The sequence below is a fragment of the Gossypium hirsutum genome, chromosome D13 (assembly GCF_007990345.1).
Source record: "Gossypium hirsutum isolate 1008001.06 chromosome D13, Gossypium_hirsutum_v2.1, whole genome shotgun sequence".
Classification (NCBI taxonomy): domain Eukaryota; kingdom Viridiplantae; phylum Streptophyta; class Magnoliopsida; order Malvales; family Malvaceae; genus Gossypium; species Gossypium hirsutum.
Window position 1 is genome coordinate 56,297,887 of NC_053449.1, and position 24,384 is coordinate 56,322,270.

The window sequence follows — 24,384 nt, forward strand, 5'->3', positions numbered from 1 at the left end:
GGTAAATTTGACTTAGTGAATAGTAGTTGAAGGAGGATTATAAAATGATCCAAAATACCTATTTTTGTTTTTATAAAAGAATCATGATTGAAGTTTGTTATGATTATTGTTGAATCTCCTGAAGAGATCAAAATATATTTTCCCAAATTTTCCTCACTCATGACTTTTAAAAGAATGGTAATATAAATGCTTAGCAAATACATTCAAATAGTCATTTGTAAAACTAGTATTCAAGATTGAATACGTAGAATACGAGAAAATATGTGATGTTTTCATTAGAGGGAGTAAATATGCGTTGCACTCTTTTTTCCTTAACCGAGGTTTTGTCCCATTGGGTTTTCCTGGTAAGGCTTTTAATAAGGCAGCATATTATGCATATCATAGATTGTGTACTCTTTTTCCTTCATTAGGTTTTTATCCCACAGGGTTTTTCCTATTAAGGTTTTAACGAAGCTCATTGTCTATCAATGGACATCCAAGGGGGAGTGTTATGAATATCTTATTAAGTGGTGTCCATCATGATCAAGATAAATTTTTGGTATACTTTAAATTCTAATACTCATTAGAGTTAGATCTCTACTTCTTTTATACTTCTTATGCCTATAAATAGATATTCTGATGAAGCATTGTAATCATCCATTTTGATCAATAAAGTACATTCTCTATTGCTGCCATATTTTCTTTGCTCTTTATTCTCTCTATCTCTTTTTATTTTATAACAATTATTATATTGTATTTAACTATTTTAACTGCTTTTTGGAAGAGATTGTGGTTGACCTTTAATATGTCAACAAGTCTCGAAATTATTTATATATTTAAGAGACTATAGGTAGATATATTGATTTTTTTAGATCACCAATTTGTTCAATAAGGAACATTATTTGTGAGAGTTCATTTTGACTGCAAAGCCTCTTAATGATTGGTTTTACAAGCGAAGTTCTTAAAGGGAGAATTTAGTATTGAAAGGTCTAGTCTTTGAAGTACAAAAGTGAAGATTCTTATTAGGGGTGTGTTAGAACTAGGATCATTTGTTGTATTTATTTCAAAGTTAGTGGGTTCACCTTACTAAGCTAAGCGCCACAGACGTAGGGAAATCAAACTGCATAAACAATTTTGCTGTCCACTGTTTTATTGTGGTTGTCGCAGTTTGATCAAAAGTGCACACTTTTGTTGTCATTTTTGCTAATACTCAGTTTCTTGCAATTTTGCAACCAGTTCAAGTCAATGATTGGTATTAGAGTTGCTCACTAAACATAGCTAGTGGAGATTCTTGGTGTTGCTATTTTCAAGTTATGGAATGATCATCAATCACCCGTCTTCCGATGTTGGATTGTGAAAATTATGCCCACTAGAAGGCACCTGTGAAGGCATATATCAAGTCTATTGATGAAAAGACTTGGTGCTCTATTCTTATAGGAAGGTACGTAAGAACACCTTGCCAATGTTAACTCCAAAGCATTGTATGTGATTTTTTTGTGGAGTTGATTAACAAGAATTCAATAGGATCTCAAAGTGCACCATTGTTAAAGTAGCTTGCACATTCTACAAATTACTCGTGAGGGAACCAACATTGTTAAATAGTTCAAAATGCAAATGCTAACAACTAGATTCATTCAACAGTCTAAAGATGCAAGATTTAGAAACCATAGGTGAATTATACGCTAAACTATGTGACCTATCAAATCAAGCATTTGTCTTGGAGAAGAATATTCTAACACCACGTTAGTCAAAAAAGTGCTAAGATCTCCACTTGGGAGAAGAATATTCCAACACCAAAATGAAAGCGACCTAAAAGTTGAATGACCAAAATAAAATTGTAAATATGACATGACATGAACAGTCAATCATCATTAAAGATTTAACGGATGGATGATTAAAATAAAAGTGTCCTAAAAATTAAGTGATCAGCTAGGTAGTTTACCCTATAAAAAAAACTCTTTGTTAAATTATTTATTGGTCATATATTTATATATCATGATCGTTACATGGTTATCTGAATCAAACTAGATTAGCTAGTTGAATCGATTGGATTTGGAATCGATTGAGGTATTAGTTCAAAGAAAAACTTTAAGGGTCTGTTTGATAGCCAGTAAAATGTTTTCCGTAAAATGATTTCTGGAAAATGTTTTACTTTTCTGTAAAATGATTTACTGGAAAATATTTTCTGGTGTTTGATTGAATCTGTGTAAAATATTTTCTGCTGTTTGGCAGATTCCCTGAAAATATTTTCTGAAAAAGTTGTTTTTACATATATTAATATATATTAATAAATTTTTATATTTTAAATTATTTTTACATATATTGCAATGATTTATTTATAATAATACTCAATTATTAAGCTACAATATTAATCGTTATAAATTGAAAAAAACTAATATCAAATAAATTATTTGTAATTGTGTTAAAAAAACAAGTATTGAATAATTAAAAAAACAAGTTACTGGAAAATCGATAAATAGAAGCAATTTTCTACCGGAAATGAAGGAAGGAATGAAGGAGGCGATAAAGAGGAGAGCATGGAAAATGTCTTACGGAAATTAAAAGGGTAAGACATTTTCCCTAAAATGTAACTCATTTTCCCTTGTTTTGGAGTTCATTTTCCAAATGGAAAATGTTTTCCGCCAATCAAACGCTGGAAAAGTTAGAAATGATTTTTCGGAAAATCAATTCCGTCAATCAAACAGACCCTAAATCAGTTAAGCTGCAAACCAGTATAAATTAATTGAATCGAACTAAAAAAATCAATTAAATTAACTATTAAATTATTTTTAATGTTTTTTCTAAATTTATAAAATAAATTAATAATTTATTTAATTAAATTATCTAAATGATCGGACCCACGAATCGATGCAACGATGGATTTGACCATCAGTCCCGCTTCTAAGATGTTGGTCAATTGTATGCTAGTGAAGCGCTGATACTCAGCCCTTCCAATTGGGCTTCTTCGTCGGTTTGGTTAGGTGATTGTGATTTTGTTTTTAATATCTTCGTTTTCCAAGTAGGGCTCGGAGCCTGGGCTTTTTTTTTTGGGGGCCTGAAAAATATCAAATGTTATATAGTATATCCAGGTGAATTCGGTTCAAATTTGTAAATATATTTCAAAACACAGTTCATATGAGCAAAACGACTCTTTGAAAAGTCTTCCTACAAATCACGAAAACATATGTTAAAACTTTCTTTTACCTTAATATAAATATAAATGCAAATATATATTTCCAATATTAAATATCATAATCTAATATGCGTTACATAAATATGCTACGTCCTGGATTGCATGGGAAAATATCGCTTAACAATCTTTACTTGTAGAAATTAAATTACTTAGCTCCCAAGATGAGAACATTGGCAATATTTGGTTACATAAACTCCCACAGCCACTGCCGACGAAACTGCTACGATGATTTCCATGGCCAACCTTTTATTCCAATTCATTGTTGAAGCTTTAACATCCACACCTGCAGCTGCAGCTGTGCTTCGCTTTGGCATTATCACGTAAAGAATGCCACTGCAGAACTGTGCTCGTATTTGGTTTGCTTCTATTTCGTTTGAAACTTTAAATTCTCTCCGGAATCGGTTTCCTTTTTTTCCGTCAGAGTCCGATTCACGTTCTCCACTGATCACTAGGTTCCCAGAACTGCTCAGTTGAACTCGCAATTGCTGCCTTTTAAATTCTGCAATTTCCAATCTCTTCTTTAAAATCTGTTTATCATCTGAATGTGTCTTTTTCGTATTCTTCTTTAATTTTGATAGCAGTAGCGGTGGAATATTGAAATCTTTTACATCTATTTTTAATATAAAAATATAAAATTAAACAATTTGATACATTGGTAGGAAAGAATTTTAACTTCGCAAACGGAGTTAATATCTTACTAGGTCTCGTCTATTTATTTATTTATTTTTAAATATAATTTAGGATACATCAATTTCACCTATATAATTAAAACTTTTCACCACTTATATATTATATAATAAGTTTTAAAATATTTAAATATCAAATATTCATCTTGAAATGGTAAATTTAATATTGACTACGAAATGACCATATTCAGATATTTGATTTGTTCTTGTTCATTCTCTATGCCCAGATGAGCAGAAATCAATTATAACTTACTTAATTGATTAAATCAGTTATTATCTCAATTAAATTGATTAGTTATCAATTATTAAAATTCATAATTGATCTACTTAGTGGATTAATTAGTTATAATCTCAATTATATCACATTGTTGTTGATTATTAATACATATAATTTAAATATATACATAAAAATGGTGGTCCATTAACTTAAACAATCGAATTGACCTACATTAAGTTAGTTCAAAACTTGATCAGACGATTCAATTAATATTGAAGTTTATCGATTAAGGTAATTAAATTTTAAAAACATAAACAAATGAGACAGGCAAATGGTTGATTTAAATATATATATATACACACACACCTTACCCGGAAGATGTATCTCAAGGGTATCACTATTTGGCTCTCTTTTCCATTTGCAGAAAGGCTCAAATTCTTCGTAAGTGATTTCCATGAGAGGCTGCAACCTTTTAAACTCTCTTTTATGCTTATTTAGATGGTAATAAGGTTGAAATACTGTATATATAGTTTTTCTATTACAATGGATGAGCTAAGAATCCTTTGAGTTTGGAAGATTTGGGTTTCCTTTTGTTTTCAACTAGGGTTTTCCATTTGATTCTATGGATGGAAATTAAATCTTTTCTATTCTTTACTTTTCCTTTAGGATCAAATATTCTTTTTCATTTAATATAAAGGCTGTACCTTAGATCTTGAGGTTACCAATCTTATTGGATATTATATTTAAGAGTAGTTGAATGAATTAATTGAGTTTAATTTGGATTCAACAATTTTAAAAACTAAATAAATTTAGAGATACGCGTGAACAAACAAAATTATCAATTCGATTCAGCTTCTAATTTTGATTTCTCAATCATATCATTTTCCTTCAATCTATTTGATCCATTTGGAATGTTTTGAAAAATGTTATTTAGGTATAAGTGCGTTTAGATATTGATACATGGTTTTGATTTGGTGCAATTATACATTTGTAACTTTGATTGTTGTCCAAATGTATACATTAAACTTTAATTTTGATTTAATTCTGCACATTTAAATAAATAAATATATCAATATATTTTTATATTAGATATATATAATTATTTGTATTGCAATATGTATACTTAAAATGGTATTATATCGATAATTGTGTTAGTAATTTATAAAAAATGAATTAAATTAGTATTTCATGTATAAAATTGCATAAAATCAAAGTTCATATATAACATTACACATTGAACCAAAGTTCATGTGTAGTTTTGAGATTTATCCCAAAAATATATAATTTTACTTACTTTGATTAAATGAGGAGTTATTGGTTTAGTTGCAGTTAAAAAAATTTGTTGCTACCTAAAGTTGTTGTTCATTGAAAAACACAACAGTTAACGGAAGTGCTGGACTGGAGTAGCCATTACGGCCTGGCATTGTGATAAATTGTGCAAACAAAAACATAAAGAACACCGATGTTTATTTGTGCAGTTCAATATTCCTACGTCTACGGAGCCTAATTGAGTGAGTAATTCTATTATCTTTAATTCATACAGGTGAATCACACTACCACTTCCCAAGTATAGAGATCTCACTTTTATACTTCAAACAAAAAACATTTACCTCTAAATCTTACTCGGAATTTAGGCAGTAAACACTAAGGGTGCGTTTGGTTCGCTGTATTGGATTAGAGGTGTATTGGATTAGAGGTGTATTGGGATTAGAGGTGTATTGGATTAGAGGTGTAATAGCAAATCAACTGTTTGGTTGAATGTAATGGAATAGAGGCGTAATAGTAATCTTGTGTTTGGTTGAATGGAATAGAGGTGTAATAGCATAATGGAAAAAACTAAAATGACTAGAATACCCTTAGCATAAATTTGTTTTGGTAAATGATTATTGTTATTGTTATTTAAATTTTAATAAGATTATTATTATCAATAATAAATAATTTAATCATATTTAAACATAATTTTATTAAATATATTTTAATTAAAATATATAATTTAATAAAATTCTTAATAATTAGCAGAAATTTGTTTTGGTAAATTATTATTAACAATAAATAATTTAAAAGATAATTTAACATAATTATTATTAAATATAATTTAATAAAAATATATAATTTAATAAAATTCTTAATATTAAATATTCTTATATGAATTTAATAAAATTATAATATATAATACTATAAAATATAATTTAAAATAATTATTATTAAATATAATTTAATAGAAATATATAATTTAATAAAATTCTTAATATTTAAATATTCTTAAATGAATTTACTAAAATCATAATATATAATACTATAAAATATAATTTAAAATAATTATTATTAAATATAATTTAACAAAAATATATAATTTAATAAAATTCTTAATATTAAATATTCTTAAATGAATTTACTAAAATCATAATATATAATACTATAAAATATAATTTAAAATAATTATTATTAAAAATATAATTTAGTAAAAATATATAATTTAATAAAATTCTTTAATATTAAATATTCTTAGAATTTACTAAAATCATAATATATAATACTATAAAATATAATTTAAATTAATTATTTTTAAATATAATTTAATAATAATATATAATTTAATCAAATCATTATATTCCAATATAAATATCTTAGTCAAAATATGACTAATTTTCCGAAGCATGGGAAGAGGATTTATCTAGTAATTTTAAAATTTATCTCAAAAATGCTTAAATTAATAAATTGCAAAAAGAAATTACTGTAAGTTAGAGCATATGAAATTACTTTTTGAAGCATATGAAATTACTGTAAGTTAGAGCATATGAAATTAAGCAAAGATCCATTAAAATATGTTTTGAAGTTTGATACAATAGAGAAGGCAAACAAAATAACCCATTTTTATTAGCTGACCAATAAGTCCATTGGCAGATTTTACTCTATATTCTAGCCTAGTACTCATCCCCTTCATCTTCATCTCCTTCACCAGATTCCAAGCCCACTTCTTCATAATCTTTCTCAAGAGCAGCCAAGTCTTCTCTAGCTTCAGAAAACTCACCTTCCTCCATACCTTTACCGACATACCAATGCACAAATGTACGCTTTGCATACATCAGATCAAACTTATGATCAATCCTTGAGAACACTTTAGCAACACTAGTAGAATTTGAAATCATGCAAACTGCCCTTTGAACCTTGGCCAAATCCCCACCAGGTACCACAGTTGGAGGCTGGTAGTTGATGCCACACTTGAACCCTGTGGGACACCAATCAACAAACTGGATGGTCATTTTGGTCTTGATTGTTGCCAGTGCAGCATTCACATCTTTAGGCACCACATCTCCTCTGTACATCAAGCAACAAGCCATGTATTTCCCATGGCGTGGATCACATTTGGCCATCATTGAAGCTGGTTCAAATGCACTGCTTGTGATTTCTGCTACTGATAGTTGCTCATGGTAAGCCTTTTCCGCGGAAATCACTGGTGCATATGAAGACAACATGAAATGGATTCTAGGGTATGGGACTAAATTGGTCTGAAACTCATTCACATCCACATTCAAAGCACCATCAAATCTCAAAGATGCAGTCAAGGAAGAAATAACCTGTAAACGATCCAAACATCATAAGTATACACATACAATGCAAACAATCAAATTAAAGCCATCATTTATTGTACCTGAGAGACCAGCCTGTTGAGATTAGTGTAATTCATTGGTTACATGTTGTCGTCTGTATTTGTGGTCTGGAACGTCCAACAAATCGAACAAATCCTGAACCAAAAACCTTTCTCCTTCTTTGGTGCTGCTGCCTTGGTATCCCTCTTGGTAATGAGATCAGCCATGAACTCAACAACAGCCTAATGTAGAAAGAAGTTGAATGAGTTAGTAGCTCATAAGAAATCAAACAGGAAAGGTCCCAGCTAGTTAAATTTGTAGCTAGATTAGCATTACCTGAGCACCCAATTTGATTACTTCTCTTGGTGGAACTTCCAGGGGAGTCTCATCAGCTCGGAAAACTCTCAATTTCGACAATAATCTGAAATACTCGGGTAAAACTCTGATCTGGTTGTCACTTATGTCCAACTCTTCAAGCATCTCAAAGTTTTTAAATCTGAAAAAGTTTTTCCCCACATTCAATTGATCTCAAGAACCAAAATAGATATTGAAGTAGGACAATACGATGAGACAAAATAATTTGTTTGTTTTTCCTCTTAATGTCATCACAGTACTCTCTTGCAAGCACATTAACCTTCCTTTGATCCATGCCTAACTGGCAAATGTCCGCCTGTCCACATAAAGCAATTACAGCAGCTTTAGATAAATAAAAGTTTGAATTAACATTATAACCTACAAGAAAACATAGAATGTACACAAGCAAGGGTACAGCTTGTAAAAAATAGTCCAGAATAAACTGCAGAAAAATGGAAGGAGATCAATAGCAACAATGCTGGAGATCTTTAACAGTTGTTCTCTACTTAAACTGTCAAACTTAAACTGTCAAACTTAAAAATAAATTTAAAAGGCCCAGCCCGTTCACCACACGAAATAATAAGGAAGTAAACTGCTCAACAGAGCTTGACATGATGATGGAGTTAAAATCTCAATCAATTAACAGTTATAGCAGGAATCTAAGCTACTTTCTGCAAATCATAGCATGCAACAGAGAATTTAACTAACAAAGTAGCTAGCTGCCCCCAACCACACGAAGCAATACAAGAAGACACAATAATTTTAAAAACTTCACCATCAGGCAAGCCATTTGTTTCAACAATTTGTTTAGCCATGTCAGCCATATGGGAGCATTCAACCTAGGAAAGGGAAAAATATGAACAGCATTTGACAAATAAGAGATAGACGCCAGGAGTGTAAGAATTTAGAACAAACAGAATCCGGCAAACATTTCACTCGGAACTGATTGATGATATAATTGAATTATTGAATCCAATCACAGAGAACTATTTACCTAATGAACTAATCCTACTACAGCTGCTAGCTTAACTACTCTTGAACAATAAACACCAAACAGGTCCAAACCCCAGCATTAACAAGCACAAAAAAAATATTATAGAGGGAACAAATGCCCATGGAAAGGGTAAAGAAACCTCATAAAGCCATCAAGCAAACAACTCGCAACAAGAACCATTAATAAATGGTACAAATTAACTACCAAAATTGAACAACATTTTCCCAGATATTTACTCAAGGCCACATTTATTTAGACCAAACAATATAACTTTATATAGGACGCAATAGAGATGGAGAGAACCTGAAGGTTATGGGATTTGATATAGCTCCAGATATGCTTAACAGCATCGGAACGGGAAGCCTCTGGGGCTCCAAGGAATCGAGCCAAAGTAGGAGAAACAGGGGTAAGTTTAAAAATCCCAGAGGGTCGAGTGGTAGTTCGAGGAGTAGCTGGTTTTTCAGTCTTGGGTTTTGAAGCAATTTACATTGCTAATTAAAACAGAGAAAACGAGACAATTTACATTGCAATCGAGTTCCAATTTCCACCAGCAACAAAAACCTTTAAGAAATAGAAATCTACTCGGAACTTAAGCTAATTAAAATACAGGAATCCATATAAATTTGAGAGCAAAAGAGAGTTAGAAATATGAATTTACCTTTCCAGTTGCAGTAAACTCCGAAAATAAAAGGTTGAGAAGGCCAAGCGTCGATTCTATTGTAATCTTCAGCAAAAGAAAGACAGAAGGAAGAAACAGAAGACGGAAAGGGGAAGCAGGAGGGTAAAACAGGGTCTAAAACTCAAGCAGCACCTAATCTGAGAAAGAGGAACGTAATAGAAATCGGTGGATTTTGGGGATTAGGGGTGTAATGTAATAGACGGGTATTAGCCAATACCCTGAACCAAACAGAGGATTGAAGTGGGATTAAATGGGGCCCACCGATTAGGGGTGTATTGGCATAGCCAATACACCCAACCAAACATGGTGTAAAGATTTACAATTCAGTTTGCACTCTTACACAAAACACAGTTCCTCAATAACAAATTCAAGTGCTTTCAATATTCTCTCTCCTACTAAACCGAGACAAACCTCGTAACATATATAATTTTCGTCTTGCTAACATAGAAACTAAATGTGTATAAAACAACTCCTTGGATATAGCAATTATAATACAATCAATAACAACATAACCTAATGACGATATGGCTTTCCAAAATTAACATCACAATCTCAACCAATTCTCCTCAAAACAAGGGTTGTCTTGATTCATTCAAATTCAATCTAATCTTCAACAATCATGGACTAGTTCTCATAGATGGACCATCATATCTTCAAAATATCAGCACAATAGCTAATTCTAAATATGATAAGTAACTCCATTGTCTCAATGATGGGCTACAGTAAGCACTGCCGAATGCCACTCAACTCATCGCAACACACCTTCTCTTAACAAAATTCACAAATCAATGGAATAAACAAATCAAATATACTTGCACGTTAAAATATAGGTTATTTAAGTGAATAATTCTAACCAAGTAAACAACTAGTTTATTTAATAAATTGATGTTTTACTCGTTGTTCTTTCACTCGATCAAATTCAACTTTTTTTTATAATCACAAGTGTCTTTATTCATTTTATACTATGAATTTAATCATGTTTGAACTAGAGTGATACTCAAATAAAACTCTTCCAATAATGCTGACTTCAAAATTAAAAACTGGGTCCAAGACTATATTACTATAGTAAAGTGTTAGGTATCATTTACATTATTCAATTTTTTTTATAATCGCAAATGTCTTTATTCATTTAACACTCTGAATTTAATCTTGTTCGAACTGGAGCAATATTCAAATAAAATCGTTCCAATAATTCCAACTCCAAAATTAAGATTTTGTTCAAAAACTAAATTACTATGGTATTATTTACATTTTAAAATATTTATATATTCGTATTATATTTATATTATTTTTTCAATATGTTAAAAATAATCAATAAAAATAGAAAATGCAGTAAAAGTATTGGAGCAATACCTAAATTAATTCATTTTCCTTCCAATTTTGTTGTTTAGTTTTTGACATATTTTATCTTCTTGAGCTTTTTAGTTTAATAATTGTTATACATGAAGAAGTAGGTGGTCGAGATGAGTGGATTCACCTATTTAAGATAAGATAAAGAGTCGTTAGATAGAATGAACGAAGTAAAAGACAGGAAGGAAAAGGAATTTTTGGAGTGAGATAGTCGAAAAGGATATATATGTTACTTGCCTTTGACTCAGGGTCTTGAGCCTTATATATGTAATATCTCTTGTCCCAATGTGCCACATGTTGGATTATTATTGGTCCATTAGGGGCGAGTGGTTAAGTGGTATGGTGCAATAGGCCTAAGTAGAACGATGCTATGATGTGCCTCGGGCCACCTCGGATGAGACATGGTAGTTGGGCTTTGATATGTCGAGGGGATCTAACAAAGAGTTCCTCTAGGGAGTTTGCATGTACTGTTCGTGGACCCAACCGCTCGAGCCATCCTGATGAGGTGTAACAATAACAAATTTGACCATCTTGGTATTTGACCATTTATATATTTAGTATGAGGCCAATTTTCAGTTTGTTAAGGTTCTTTTGGATGGGTAATAAGATTGACTTAGGTGAAATTTAAAATAATATTAGTAGTGAGATTAGTTACAATAACGGCGAGATTAAAATCAATAGTAAAATATGTATTTTGATTCAAATGTAACTCTATGAGTAAGATGAGAATAAAAAATAACCATTAAAAACATTAAATTATGTATGCAAAATAAATACTTAAAAATCATATTTCATATTAAATAATAAAATATATTAAATTTTATTAACTAAATTTGGATTTATTTTTCATTATTCATATATCTATTTATTTATGATTTTTTTGAAAATATTTATTTATGATTAATTCATATAAACTTCGTAATAAGAAAATTTATATATTTATTAAATTACTTTGAAACTCAAAATTATATATTTATATAACAACAGTAATAAATTAAAAACCTTAGCTTATATTTAGAAAAAAAACTCGCACTAAATTAAACCCATAAAAGTCAAATGAATCTGACGTTTGGTCAACTGGAGCTTTGCCCTCTTGTTAAAATAAGGGGTCATGATGTTTTTATTGTTTACCAAATAACCTTTTCATACCAGTAAAAAAGAAAAGATGAAAATCTACCTCTTATAGTCCATGTCACCTCCAAAACCACCCTAACAGAAACTCACATGCTACGTCAGTCCGATTCTTTTTTCCTTATAATATTTGTAATCCATTTCTATTTTTTATTTTCAGAATAACTATTATTATACTAAAAATTTCATAAATACGTCATCATACATTAATATTTGATTATTATTATTAAAATTATATAAAGTATAACCTTATGGCTTGGGGGTAAATTATATGAAATACAATTTGGCCAAGGAGACGAATGATATACAATATGGACACTAAATCTAAAATACATGATAATTTATATATAAAAATTCAAAATTTTGAAAATTACAAGGGGGCCATCCCGAGTGAAATGATAATTGTTGGGTGCTTAAGGACAAAATGGAAAGAAAATGAATATGTTGGGCCCTTCAATTGATAAAAGTAAAATCTAAGCAATTAGCCATTAAAAGTTTTACTTTTGAAGGAACCTTGTCATGGTAATGGTGCTTTGGGTCTGAAAAGTATGGTACAAATTTCACTCTACAGCCATAATTACTATAAAATATCGGAGTTACTTTAAGCCATTTGGATTAGAAGTGGAAAATGGAACTACATGCTTTTCCACACATTTCATCACTTTTAGCTTTCACTTTTTCAACTTTACGTGCAGTAAAGTTCAGCATAAAGATGCATAGAAAAAGGTTTTAAAGTAGATGTCTGACAAACATGCTTTAGCTTTTTTCCTCACTTTTAATTGTTAGGAATTGCTTTTTAAACAAATGTTCGCTGATTCAAACTCATTAATTACATGACACCAAAGGCTACAACCCTGTGTAGAATCTACTAATTATTCTTACTCCATAAAGTGTCAGCTACGAGTTTGTATTCGATACAAGTATGTGTACATTTTTTCGTAGGACTAAACTGTTTTATTAGCTAAAGCAAGAAGGAAGTCTCTGTAATCCCCAGAGGGAATGCTGTTACATATGGTTTCTCTCAATTCAATTCCATATTTTTCCTTGAAAACCCTTTGGATTTCATCCATTTCCGTCTCCGATCTGCTCACCATCACTCGTGTTATGGCTCCTCTATCTGCTGTCATTCCTTTAATGCTTGCAAACAAAATCTGCAACCAGTCGAGCAGGAATTAGTATGTTACTCGGGTTGATTCGCATTCTCAAATGTTTTTACATTACCTTTACATAATAGTTAGGTGGGTTGCAAATACATTTAACAACCTTCTTTAATGCATCTTCAAACTCCCCAGAATTGACATCAGTGATTGACTGAAAGGAATCGATAAGTTTTGTTCACTATAGAAAACAGATTTAAGAAGATTGTAATTGGCAAGCAGGCAAAAAAAGGAATAAATTTACCTTGGTGTAATCATGTCCATAGATGTGTTTATAGCAAGAAAATGTCAGCTTAAGATGTGGAATGCTTCTTTTAGTGAAAATCTCAAGCACAGTACCTTCATCAATGGCGCCTGGACTTCCTTCCCCTGTCTCATAAAGCCTCCTCGCATCACATTTCGCTGTATGTTGGTTGACATCTGCCTGGTGTGCCTTGTGTGATGTGGATAATGCAACCAGAATCTGTCAATAACAACAAAGATGATGTCCTATTATCGTATGCATATTCTGATATGTGTTGGACACGAAAAGAGAAAACTTACCTTCTGGTAAGGATGGGGAGGCTCGATATTGATGATATCCTGATCCAGCTGCGTTTTATATTTCGATAGATAGGCTTGTTTAATGAGCGCAATATGACTTGATTTTCTTCCCACAAAGATTTCCACCAGAGCCTGATGATTAGTATCATTATCTTGCAGAAGAGCTTCACGAGCAACAATGGCGTCACGTTCATGAGGATGAAGCATCCAAAGGGACAAAGCTGCGCAAGTTTTGGGGGAAACACCAGGCTGATTTCGAAGGCTAGATTTTTGCCAGAGTTATCAAATCTTCCCCATACATGTCCTTGTAAGTCTCTCTGATTCGCCTGCATTCGAGCTGAGTTCGAGTGACCAAAGCTTGAATCAAGTGGTTCCATCTTCCCCGTGATTCGTGAATTTCCTTGCATTCGTTCTCGAAACTATGACTTGAAGATGCTAGGATTTTGGTAGCCATGAAAGTGGTGCTTCTCAAATGCAGGTTTTCTCAGCTGCATAGACTTATAAAAAGTAAGAAGATACAAGACTTATAGTACAAGCAAGGGATCTTTTGATTCCTTTACTTTTCTAGGGGATGATATATTTGAATTTATATAATTATTTTTTTTACACTTTTTTTTATAATTATAGATTTTGTTATTTGTTTTATCATTGGATCATAATCTTGTTAAGGTCGACGGTGATAGTCAAATTTAAATAAATTTGATAACTTTTTTTTAAATAAAACTTTTTGTTATATTGTTACCACAATTTGGACCTAGATAGACCATCGCCTATTATGGATTCAGTTGGGCCCTCACTCCTCCTATAAATACCCTAAGATACCATTTAGTAGGGGAACTCCTCTCCACTCAAAGTCTTAAATACACTAAACATTCATCTTGAGTCCCTCTGCATTTCCAACTCTCAACCTTAGAATGGGTAAATTAGCCTTCCTCGACACCACCACATCTCCTCTTTCTCCATTTTCGTTGATACCGTGTATCAAACTTTTTAAAAGGTAGAAATGATAATAGAATAGAATACATTGAAAAAGTAAAATGAATTTGAATAATGAATATACAAAGTTAAATACTTGCATTCCTTCTAAAATAAAATTTGGATGTTTAAAAGTAGGCATGTGTAACATCCCACCCGATGTAGTCCTAGTATTCGAATATTGTTTGTCAGAGTATAGTGTTTAGAGTAAGCTGAGTAAGCTTTAAGTGAGTAAGATATTAGTTGTGACTAAGTAGGTAGGTCTATGAATGTGCCTTTGGACGAAGTCTATGGTTGGCAAGCTTGGTAGTTTGACGGACTCCTTTATAGAGTATATGTTGCCCCAGTTATTAAACGAATATGTTAAATCCTTAGTTTGAAAGAACCATTTACTATATTATTATTTTATTATTCTGGTCAAACAATTTAGTAGGAAAAATGAGAATTATTTAGAATAAAACTAAGTTAATGCACTCAATAAGACTCATATTTATGATGAGAGAGAAAGTGCATAGTCACAGGAATCAAGGGGGGTTTAGTGAGATGATCAGACTTATCCACTAAACCTAGCTTTCGTTTATAGTTGTATAAAGTTAGTATTGGCTTCTTGAGCAAGTTTTACGTCTTCCTTTGCATCCATACTTTCTTTTCAAAATTTTCTTTGGACTTTTCTTTCGAAAAACCTAATACTAGAGACCCACTTGAATATTTGGGTTCACTGTACTCAACCAACTATTTCGTCATTTAGCACTTGCTCAAAACACCCCTGAAGGTTCTTGTGATAAGGGCAAGGATCCTGTAGTTTAATCTTGTTAAGTTTTTTGGTGAGTTCTTTCTTACTTCATATGTACGTAATGTCTTTGTTTATGTTTGGTTTAAGGTAAGTTTACATAGTCTATGAAGATGAAATATTTGTGCAAGGGTGATGGATGCTTGTTGTTATTAGTTTGATTTGGTCTATCCGTGTTAAAGATGTAAGAACCTTTCTTCGTGCTTAAGTCACTACCCTTGTTTCTGAAATGAACAATATGAACTGCAACATGAAAATGAATTCAAAGCGTTACCTTCAATTAAATGAGCATTGAACTGGTAGGTTGCGATACATGAAAATGGACGTGTAGCCTATCATAGGGCAAGTCAAACCAGATTGACAAATCATGACAAAGGAAAATGAATGAACGAATGATATGGCTCTGAATATGTATAAGGGTTTGTGGCTAACACGAAGAAGGTGATATGTATGATTGCATGGGCATAGTGTATACGCCAAAGGAATAATGTATGGTGTATAGTCTATTTGTGTTTGGTATTCTCCAACTGGCGAACTATGTGACTGTGCTGAGTTAGAAAGGTTTATACGAAATATATGTGTCTATTACAATGTTTTCCTCCGGAACTCATTAAGTTCTTTAAACTTATTTAGTTACCTTTTCCTTCTCAGGCTTGTTAATGAACTAAAGGAATTTTGAAGATTACACCAGAGGATAATCGTGGCCGTGAGACTTCTAATATTTTATATTATGCATGACATGAGAGTGGTGTCAAAATGTCCACAATCGAAAAACAAATTTTGTATTTAAATTTGTTCTCATGGAACTATGATTTCAAATGAAATTTTAGTAAAGTATTTATGGTTTTTGAAGTGTATTATCTTATTTATCTTGAATGAAGAATAGTTTATATTTCATACTAACTTAAATTGTAGTTTAAACTGGTTTATGCTAGATATGGTTTTAAAGATGATGGTTTTAAGGTAGTGACGTGCCATCCCTGGATCCTCCTTATGGATTGAGTTTGGAATGTTACAACATGAATTCGAATAATGAATATACAAGGTTAAATACTTGTATTGTAACGTCCCTATCCCGTAACCGTCGCCGGAATAGGTAAGGGGCATTACAGGACCTTTAATTCAGTTCGAAACAGTAAAACATTGAACATTTACTAAATACCATCTCAAACATACCAAATTCAATGTCAACTTCATATATCAATTTCATATCCAAACATAAGTTCACATCTCATTTCAATACATTATAAAACATACCAAAACCTTGTTATACCAAATCAAAATCTTACTGAATTCACAAGTATACACATACCAAAATGACATTTCATTTGGTCACACATATGTCTCATTTATGCCAAAATATCATTTATCAAAATCACCGCAAAATGAGCATAACACATAATGCTTCCATACCAAACCAAACATTTCCAATTCAAGCCATATCACATAACTTGATCAAACCCTAAAATTCATACCACATTCACCAACATAAGAGACCATATAATTCAACTCATAAACTAACTTATACATGCCATATTTACATTATTTACATAAGGTCCAAAAGTACCAAATATCGTCTGGATAGTGTAATAGCAAATCTCCGACCTCGTCCGAAATCGGGCTAGATTCCGAAATCTATAGGACATAAGAAAAAGAACTAAATAAGTATTAAGCTTAGTAAGCACATATAATATAGAATTAAACTTACCAATTTAACATTAAGAATTAAAGCAATTAAAATAAACTCATTTGTCCACAAAGCCTATTCACATCACCATTCGCAAGTTAGTCATTATCTATATATTCATCCATTCATAAAGATGAAACCAAACATATAACATTCTTTTAACATCAAAATTCATTCCTCAATTCTTATAAATCATATATCATAAAAATCAATCCAAGTCATATAGCTAAATATATCATGTCATCCCTATAATTCATATATTCATAAAACAAATAATCCATATAAATCAGGTATTTCATATAACTTATTAATCATGTAAATCATATAACATTTATATGAATTCGTTCCTATTCGTATAACTTGTAATTCATCAGTAGTAACAAAAATTTATCCGTATCAACAGTAACCTATACATATCAACAATAATTCATCCATATAATTACATAGCTTATTCATATGATCAGTAACAGTAATTATGCCCGTTGAACTTCGTAGAATATTGATAGATACTCGGGTGATACACACTAAGTGTATTTATCGGTAATCTATCAATTCATTATCCTTTTTGCTCTTTCGAGCCATGATCGATAAACTCCTCCTGAGCTGATAAACAGTGGGCTATATTGAGCTGAAACGGTAAGCTCTAATGCGCTAGATAGTAAGCTCATACGAGCTGAAACAGTAAGCTCTAACGAGCTGAAAACAATAGGCTCTTACGAGCTAAAATATTGGTAAGCTCATACGAGCTATGGTGAGTCCGCAACAAATGCAGGAGCTCGACCAAATCGGTAACCCTAGTGACATGTCACTCGTATCTAACAACTTCCTACGGTCCAAACGGGACTCGGTAACTATTCAAATTTATCCTTTAAGCATTCAATGATCAATAATTCAATTTCTCAAATCACTTATATATAATCTATTCATTTAAATACATACATTTAAATACTCAATTCGCATACCTTCTCAAATTTAATTGAATACATACATTGAAATACTCAATTCGCATACTTTCTCAAATCACATATATATATATAATCGATTTAATTAAATACATACATTTAATTACTATTGCAATTGTTTAATAGTTCAATTCTAGCTCTACGGACTTACCTTGTATTTGCTCGAATACTTTCGTCTACCCGTCTAACTTTTGTTTCCCCCGATCAAGTTTCGGTATTTTGTTTATCTTGATCTATATAAATTCAAATTTAACTCATTTCTTCACCAAATCATTCAATTCAATCCATATACATATATTTTGGCCTTTTTACAAAATAGTCCTTATATTTTCACATTTTGACACTTTAGTCCCTAATTCACAAATACACAAATATACGAAATTTCTTTATACATATACTTAGCCGAATACTATATAGCTTCTAATTGGCCCATATTTTCATTTATTTCACATTTCTAACCACAATATATCTATTTTTTATCCCTAATTCTCATTTTTGTCAAAATTCACTTTATAAAACTTGTATATATATCAATATCCATCAATAATCTAGCATAATACTTCAGAATATACTAGTATTCAACAATGGCACATTTCAAAATCATCAAAATTTTCAGAAATTAAGGTACGGGCTAGCTATAATACAAAGCAACGATCTCAAAAACGTAAAAATTATCAGAAACCGAGCACAGAACATACCTTAATCAAGCCACACAAGTGCCGAATGGTTTAAGCATTCAAAACCCTACTCTTTTCTTTAGTTTCGATTCAAAAAGATGAGAAAATAATGAACCATTTTGTTATGTTTTATTATAATTAACTTAAATATATAATTACCACTTTAACCTTAATGAAATAAATGCATAATTCACAAATTTTAAGGTCATTTATGACCAGCACCACTATCATTGGTCCAATAACATAATAAGGACCTCACATTAAACTTATCTAGCAAATAAATACTCTTAACTTATAGCATGCTACTTTTGCATTTTATGCGATTAAGTCTTTTTTTATCAAATTAAACATTTAAACGGTAAAATTTCTTAACGAAATATTTATACTATCATTCTATCATGCTGTAAAACTTATTAAAATAGTAAAATAAATATTTTGATTCGGTTAAGTGGTCCCGAAACCTCTGTTCTGAACAGGCTTAGAAACTGGTTGTTACACGTATTCCTTCTCGAATAAAATTTTGACATTTAAAAGTAGGCATGAACTCGGATAATGAATATACGAGGTTAAATATTTGCATTCCTTCTAAAATAAAATGGAATAATATTTGGTACATTATTAATGGAGTTTTTAGCAAGATAGTCAATACCGTATCGGTGAATGTACAATTTTTTATTGACACTGGTACATATTGATACCAGTATGTTTTGGTGTACTGTTTTGAATCGATCGATATTTTTATTTACTTTTGAAATATTATATATAAAATATATTAATAAATCTTAATTAAATTAAATACTTATTAGTTAATGATATAAAAATAATCGTAAATTAAGTTAATTTGGCCAAAATATATATGGCTAATCAATCCCAATTTGTTTTCAATTTCTTTTCAACATACACGTTAATTTTTTAAAAATATATAGAGTTGTATTCATTAATAGAAACAATTTTGGTTATTTCTAGAAAATTAAACGTCTCTTTTACCTATGCTTAATAAAAAGGGTAAAATTACTGTTTGGGGCTTAAATTTGGTAATTTTTCTCACATTGGGGTTTAAACTTTTTTTTTGTCTAAGTTAGATCCTAAACTTGGCAATTGTTCCCACATTGAGACTTGGACACATAAGTCTATATGTAGATAACATGTTAATTTTTAGTTCTAATATAGAAGTCATTAATAACACCAAGAATTTCTTATGTACCAAATTCGAAATGACTGATTTGGGAGAGGTAGATGTAATATTAGGAGTTAAGATTACAAAATTAGAAAAGAAATTTTCATTAAACCAATCTCGCTATATAGAGAAAGTGTTAAAAATGTTTAATAGTTTTGATGTAATCCTTGTGAGAACTCATTATGATTCTAGCATACAATTGTTAAAGAATAGAGGAAATAATGTTTCTCAATTAGAGTATGCTAAGATTATTGGAAGTATTATGTTCTTGATGAACTACACTTGACCAAACATTGCTTATAGGGTTAGTAGATTACGTAGATTTACTCATAATCCAAGCAATAAGCATTGGAATGCTTTAAAGCATTTGCTTAAATACCTTAAAGGTATTATAACTTGGGAGTTAGAATTTTTCGAGTACTTTACAATCTTTGAAGGCTATTGTGATACAAACTAGGTAATTGATAATGATGAGGTAAGCTCTACAAGTGGTTATGTCTTTACTTTGGGTGGAGTAGCCATTTTGTGGAAATATACTAAACAGACTGTATTGCTCGCTCCACAATGAAGTCAGAATTTATAGCTCTTAACTTAGTTAGGGAAGAGGCCGAGTGGCTTAGGAATCTACTTGCAGAGATCCCTTTATGGGAAAAACCAGTACCTCCTATATCTTTATTATGTGACTCGCAAGTCGCAATTTGTGTTGCTAAAAGTGAAGCTTACAATGCTTAGAAAAGACATTTGAATAATACATGAATCTATGAGATATTTAATAAAGAATGGAGTACTCGTTTTGGAGTACGTAACGTCTGAAAGGAACCTAGCTGATCCACTAACCAAAGGGTTAAGTAGGAAAATGGTTCTTGATTCGTCGAGGGGGGATGGGTCTTAAGCCCAGTGATTAAGGAATCCATGATGGATACCCAACTTAGTTTTTAAGTTCAATGTGGTCAAATGAAACCATAGAAAAACTCATAGTGTACATTTTACCTATCCCTATGGTGAATGATGTACATGTCGAAGGATGAGTTTTTACTCTTAATGAATTCATAGCCATAATTTGGGCGGTCATATTGAAACGGACTTGATGAATTCACCAAGATGAGAGGTTGAGTTTATTACTCTTAATGACTTCATATCCCGGAGTTTGGGTGGTCTTATTGAGATGGACTTGATGAATTCACCAAAATTAAATTTAAGAGGATAAGCTTAATGAAAGCTCTTAATGATTCCAGAGTCTTGATTCAAGTGGTCTATATTGAAATAGACTTGATGAAATCACCTACGTAACTGTGAAGGACTAGCCACCTTCTATGAAAAACATTTTGGGCAGTTTTTTTTAGAGTACTTACCAGCATCCTGAGGTACATTGGCTAAAACTTGTTGAGTTATCGCGGAACATCAATTGGATCTGATATTAGTTGTGTGTTATGAGTTAACTCCTATCTTAACAAGTTCAAAATTCGTTTACTTGTTAAGAGAAGAATCACTTATTTCACTATGTACTAGTTCAAATCCACAAGATACTAGTGCTTAAGCAACTAATTTCACTATTTCTCTTCTCGCATTTTAACTGAAAAAACTATACTTTTTCTCGTGTTTACAAAATCTCCTAATTGCTTTGCATTAATGGGGATTGTTGGTAATGCAAAGGGTTGTTGTTAGTGGGGATATCCCACATAGGTTAAATACAAGCTATCAAGAGAGTTTTTATATAGCTTTACTTCTTGCTCTCATTGAGTAATTGGGCCATAGGCCTATTACACACACGCGCCATTGTTACCCGCTCGTTCTAGTCCCTGTCCGTGTTAACACATGTATATCATTTTGGATAAAAGTTTTATTATTTTTCTAGAAAATAATATCTTTAAACAACTTTATTTTTTTCTAGTTTTATTGTTCCAAAAAATTTAGAACTGATATGTTTTTTTGTTGTTGGGCGCAGAAATAGTGGGACAATTTCAAAACTGTTCCTGCAATTTTTACTCTTTTACCCCTACCTATTTACCATTTTGCCCTTCCGTTTCTAGTATAAGTATAGGATTGATTTCCTTATTTTTCAAACAGAATAGAAAACACAGCGCTCTCTGAAAAACACTTTTCTCATCTTCTTTTCTTTTCGATTTCCTTATAAATTCTATCGGTTTACCCCTAAATCACTTTAGAGAAAATTTTGTCTAGGAGTTTGAGTTTTAAGCGGAACCAATTGTGACCCTCCAAACTTTCTTGGGAATTGATCCTACTGTGATTTCCCTGAGAAAGCAACACCAATCAAGTTCCATCTTCTTTATTTAGGTGTACAAATATCAAAGCACTGTGTTAACCTTAGGGGACGATGTCCACTACACTGTTACACCGATCAGGGTGAATTCATTTTTAAGACAGTGGGTTTACCACAACGCAATAAATTTTTGATTTATTAATTCGTTATTTATTTTTCAGGCAGTGCTAACATATTTGTTTTGTAGTAGCTTATTATTAGTGTTGGTGGAGCATTTTGGTAAAGGCCATCATGGTGACGGGTGAAGCCTAATAGTTCAAGGAAAAGGAGATTTCGTTGAAACAAAGCATCCTGATCGGTAAGACGAAACATATTGAAATACAACGGTACAAACCAAAATCACTGGAATTTACTTGGAAACAAAACTTAGACTTTGTGGTTTCGTTTTATGGACGAAGTGGGATGAATAGGCTGCTACACTCGACACCGGTATCAAAGACTCCACAAGCAAGTATAATATATGTTTGTAGTAAAAATTTAAAAAATATATACATGAAAATTGTTTAAAGTTGTTTGTGGAATAAAAAATATATATTATCAGTGTACCAAATAAAATATGAACATAATACTTCCTCAACCCTTAAATAAAAGAATAAATAAATTTTAGCACGCTCGAATTCAAGTCTTCTTATACAGGTAAAAATACCAATATGAATTAAACTAAAACTCAACCGATATGATAATTATTTTATGATTTTGATTATGATAATGATATTTTCACTTGAAACACTATATAATTAAACGTTCTTGTTGACACCTTCATTTAAGCCTTATTAACGTAGTTCTCATCCCTAATTTGTAATTTGGCTTAGTATAAAAAAATAATCAAAACATAGTGGTTTATCTAGGAAGTACAGAAAGGAAAAAGATAAAAAAAACGTCTTTATATATATATCCTATGCTTATTTTTCGAGAGAGAAAAATGCGGCTTTTTATAAAAATAATAGTAAACAATTAATTAATTATAAATTTGGGATGTTTGCTAGAATAGATTTGGGTGTTTGAAATACCGATAAATTTTGTAGAGTTTAAATTAATAGGAAAATGAAAAAAAGTTGAAAAAAAAAATTGTGATGTCGCTTGACATATTAGCGACATTAATAAATTTAAAAAATTTTGATAGAAAAAAAGCTGAAAGGGTGGGGGAAAATTGGTTTTTGATTCCATACAACAAATTTTTCTCTACATTTAATGTCTTAATAGTTTTTCTATGCATTTAATGTTTTAATGTCTTTTTCTTACATTTAACTTTTTTTTCTTATATTTAATCCCTAAAACAACAGTTTTTTTTTTATTTAACTAAGAGGTGCGCCGGACACATTAATGACATCAATTAAATTTTTTTTTGCTTTTTTAGCTTTTTTCTATTAGATTAAAAAAAAATATTGATGATGTTAATGTGTGAGGCAACACACAAAGTTACTGTAACAAACATTCTATTTTCGTAATTAATTTGTGACCATCCAATTTTTATAATTAACTATTTTTTAATATTATTTTTATAAAAAAAAAGAAAAAAGAAAAAAAAAGTGATGTTTAACAGGTTGTACTTTATTCATTGCCATGTGAAAGTTTTGTTTGGTAGCAATGAATCGATGGATTTCCATGTAGATTGTGACTATGAAAATCATCACTTTTCAACATCTTTTTCCAATGAGAAATTAAATTGTAATATATAATAGATATTATCATATTCACCACAACCATTATAGTTTGATTTCTTTTGTGTAATTTAATGTTCAATTTCAATTCTCTATAATTGTTACTTTTCATTAACTGAATATAAATAGCATATATTATGGAAATAATAGGATACAAATAGAAGCCATTTGGATGAATGCAACTATTTTAAGTATAACTTTAAGTTGTACCAAACTTTTCATTTTTCTTAATCTTAACTTTTTCTAAAGGCTTTTTCTAAAGTCAATAATGACTTTTATATATTTTTATGACATATTTGAC

General features: G+C 30.9%; 4 protein-coding genes across 5 annotated transcripts; all 4 read right to left on the reverse strand.

Annotated features, from left to right (window-relative positions):
* Positions 1-2,724: 2,724 nt before the first annotated feature.
* Positions 2,725-4,582, reverse strand: LOC107940098 (16.6 kDa heat shock protein). The gene is made up of 2 exons (XM_016873527.2): positions 4,447-4,582; positions 2,725-3,671 (listed from the first exon to the last, which is right to left on the reverse strand). The coding sequence occupies exons 1-2, from the start codon at positions 4,529-4,531 to the stop codon at positions 3,322-3,324; spliced, it is 435 nt and encodes a 144-aa protein (XP_016729016.1). The 5' UTR covers positions 4,532-4,582; the 3' UTR covers positions 2,725-3,321.
* A 2,291-nt stretch (positions 4,583-6,873) lies between these two features.
* LOC121225148 (tubulin alpha chain-like) lies at positions 6,874-7,868 on the reverse strand. Its single transcript, XM_041109190.1, has 2 exons — positions 7,728-7,868; positions 6,874-7,653 (listed from the first exon to the last, which is right to left on the reverse strand). Exons 1-2 carry the CDS (start codon positions 7,761-7,763, stop codon positions 7,000-7,002), a joined length of 690 nt encoding a protein of 229 aa, XP_040965124.1. The 5' UTR covers positions 7,764-7,868; the 3' UTR covers positions 6,874-6,999.
* Positions 7,767-8,472, reverse strand: LOC107940091 (plant intracellular Ras-group-related LRR protein 5). Its single transcript, XM_016873516.2, has 2 exons — positions 8,002-8,472; positions 7,767-7,907 (listed from the first exon to the last, which is right to left on the reverse strand). Exons 1-2 carry the CDS (start codon positions 8,143-8,145, stop codon positions 7,767-7,769), a joined length of 285 nt encoding a protein of 94 aa, XP_016729005.2. The 5' UTR covers positions 8,146-8,472.
* Positions 8,473-12,914: 4,442 nt separating this feature from the next.
* On the reverse strand, positions 12,915-14,512 carry LOC107937271 (annexin A3). Of its 2 annotated transcripts, none has more exons than XM_016870125.2 (4): positions 13,874-14,512; positions 13,575-13,793; positions 13,395-13,484; positions 12,915-13,324 (listed from the first exon to the last, which is right to left on the reverse strand). In XM_016870125.2, the coding sequence occupies exons 1-4, from the start codon at positions 14,078-14,080 to the stop codon at positions 13,118-13,120; spliced, it is 723 nt and encodes a 240-aa protein (XP_016725614.1). In that variant the 5' UTR covers positions 14,081-14,512; the 3' UTR covers positions 12,915-13,117. The 2 variants fall into 2 exon arrangements, with proteins under 2 accessions (XP_016725614.1, XP_040965125.1); XM_041109191.1 differs by having other exon boundaries at positions 13,670-13,793; positions 13,874-14,431.
* Positions 14,513-24,384: the final 9,872 nt, after the last annotated feature.

Coding starts and splice junctions, on each gene's coding strand:
- LOC107940098 (XM_016873527.2), bottom strand. CDS start 4,531: ATGGAAATCACTTACGAAGAATTTGAGCCTTTCTGCAAATGGAAAAGA. Junction 3,672..4,446: donor CCTTGAGATACATCTTCCGG/GTAAGGTGTGTG, acceptor TGGAAATTGCAG/AATTTAAAAGGCAGCAATTG.
- LOC121225148 (XM_041109190.1), bottom strand. CDS start 7,763: ATGAATTACACTAATCTCAACAGGCTGGTCTCTCAG. Junction 7,654..7,727: donor TCAACAGGCTGGTCTCTCAG/GTACAATAAATG, acceptor GATCGTTTACAG/GTTATTTCTTCCTTGACTGC.
- LOC107940091 (XM_016873516.2), bottom strand. CDS start 8,145: ATGCTTGAAGAGTTGGACATAAGTGACAACCAGATCAGAGTTTTACCC. Junction 7,908..8,001: donor TAATCAAATTGGGTGCTCAG/GTAATGCTAATC, acceptor TTTCTACATTAG/GCTGTTGTTGAGTTCATGGC.
- LOC107937271 (XM_041109191.1), bottom strand. CDS start 14,280: ATGCAAGGAAATTCACGAATCACGGGGAAGATGGAACCACTTGATTCA. Junction 13,794..13,873: donor CTCCCCATCCTTACCAGAAG/GTAAGTTTTCTC, acceptor TGTTATTGACAG/ATTCTGGTTGCATTATCCAC. Junction 13,485..13,669: donor TCCAGGCGCCATTGATGAAG/GTACTGTGCTTG, acceptor GATTCCTTTCAG/TCAATCACTGATGTCAATTC.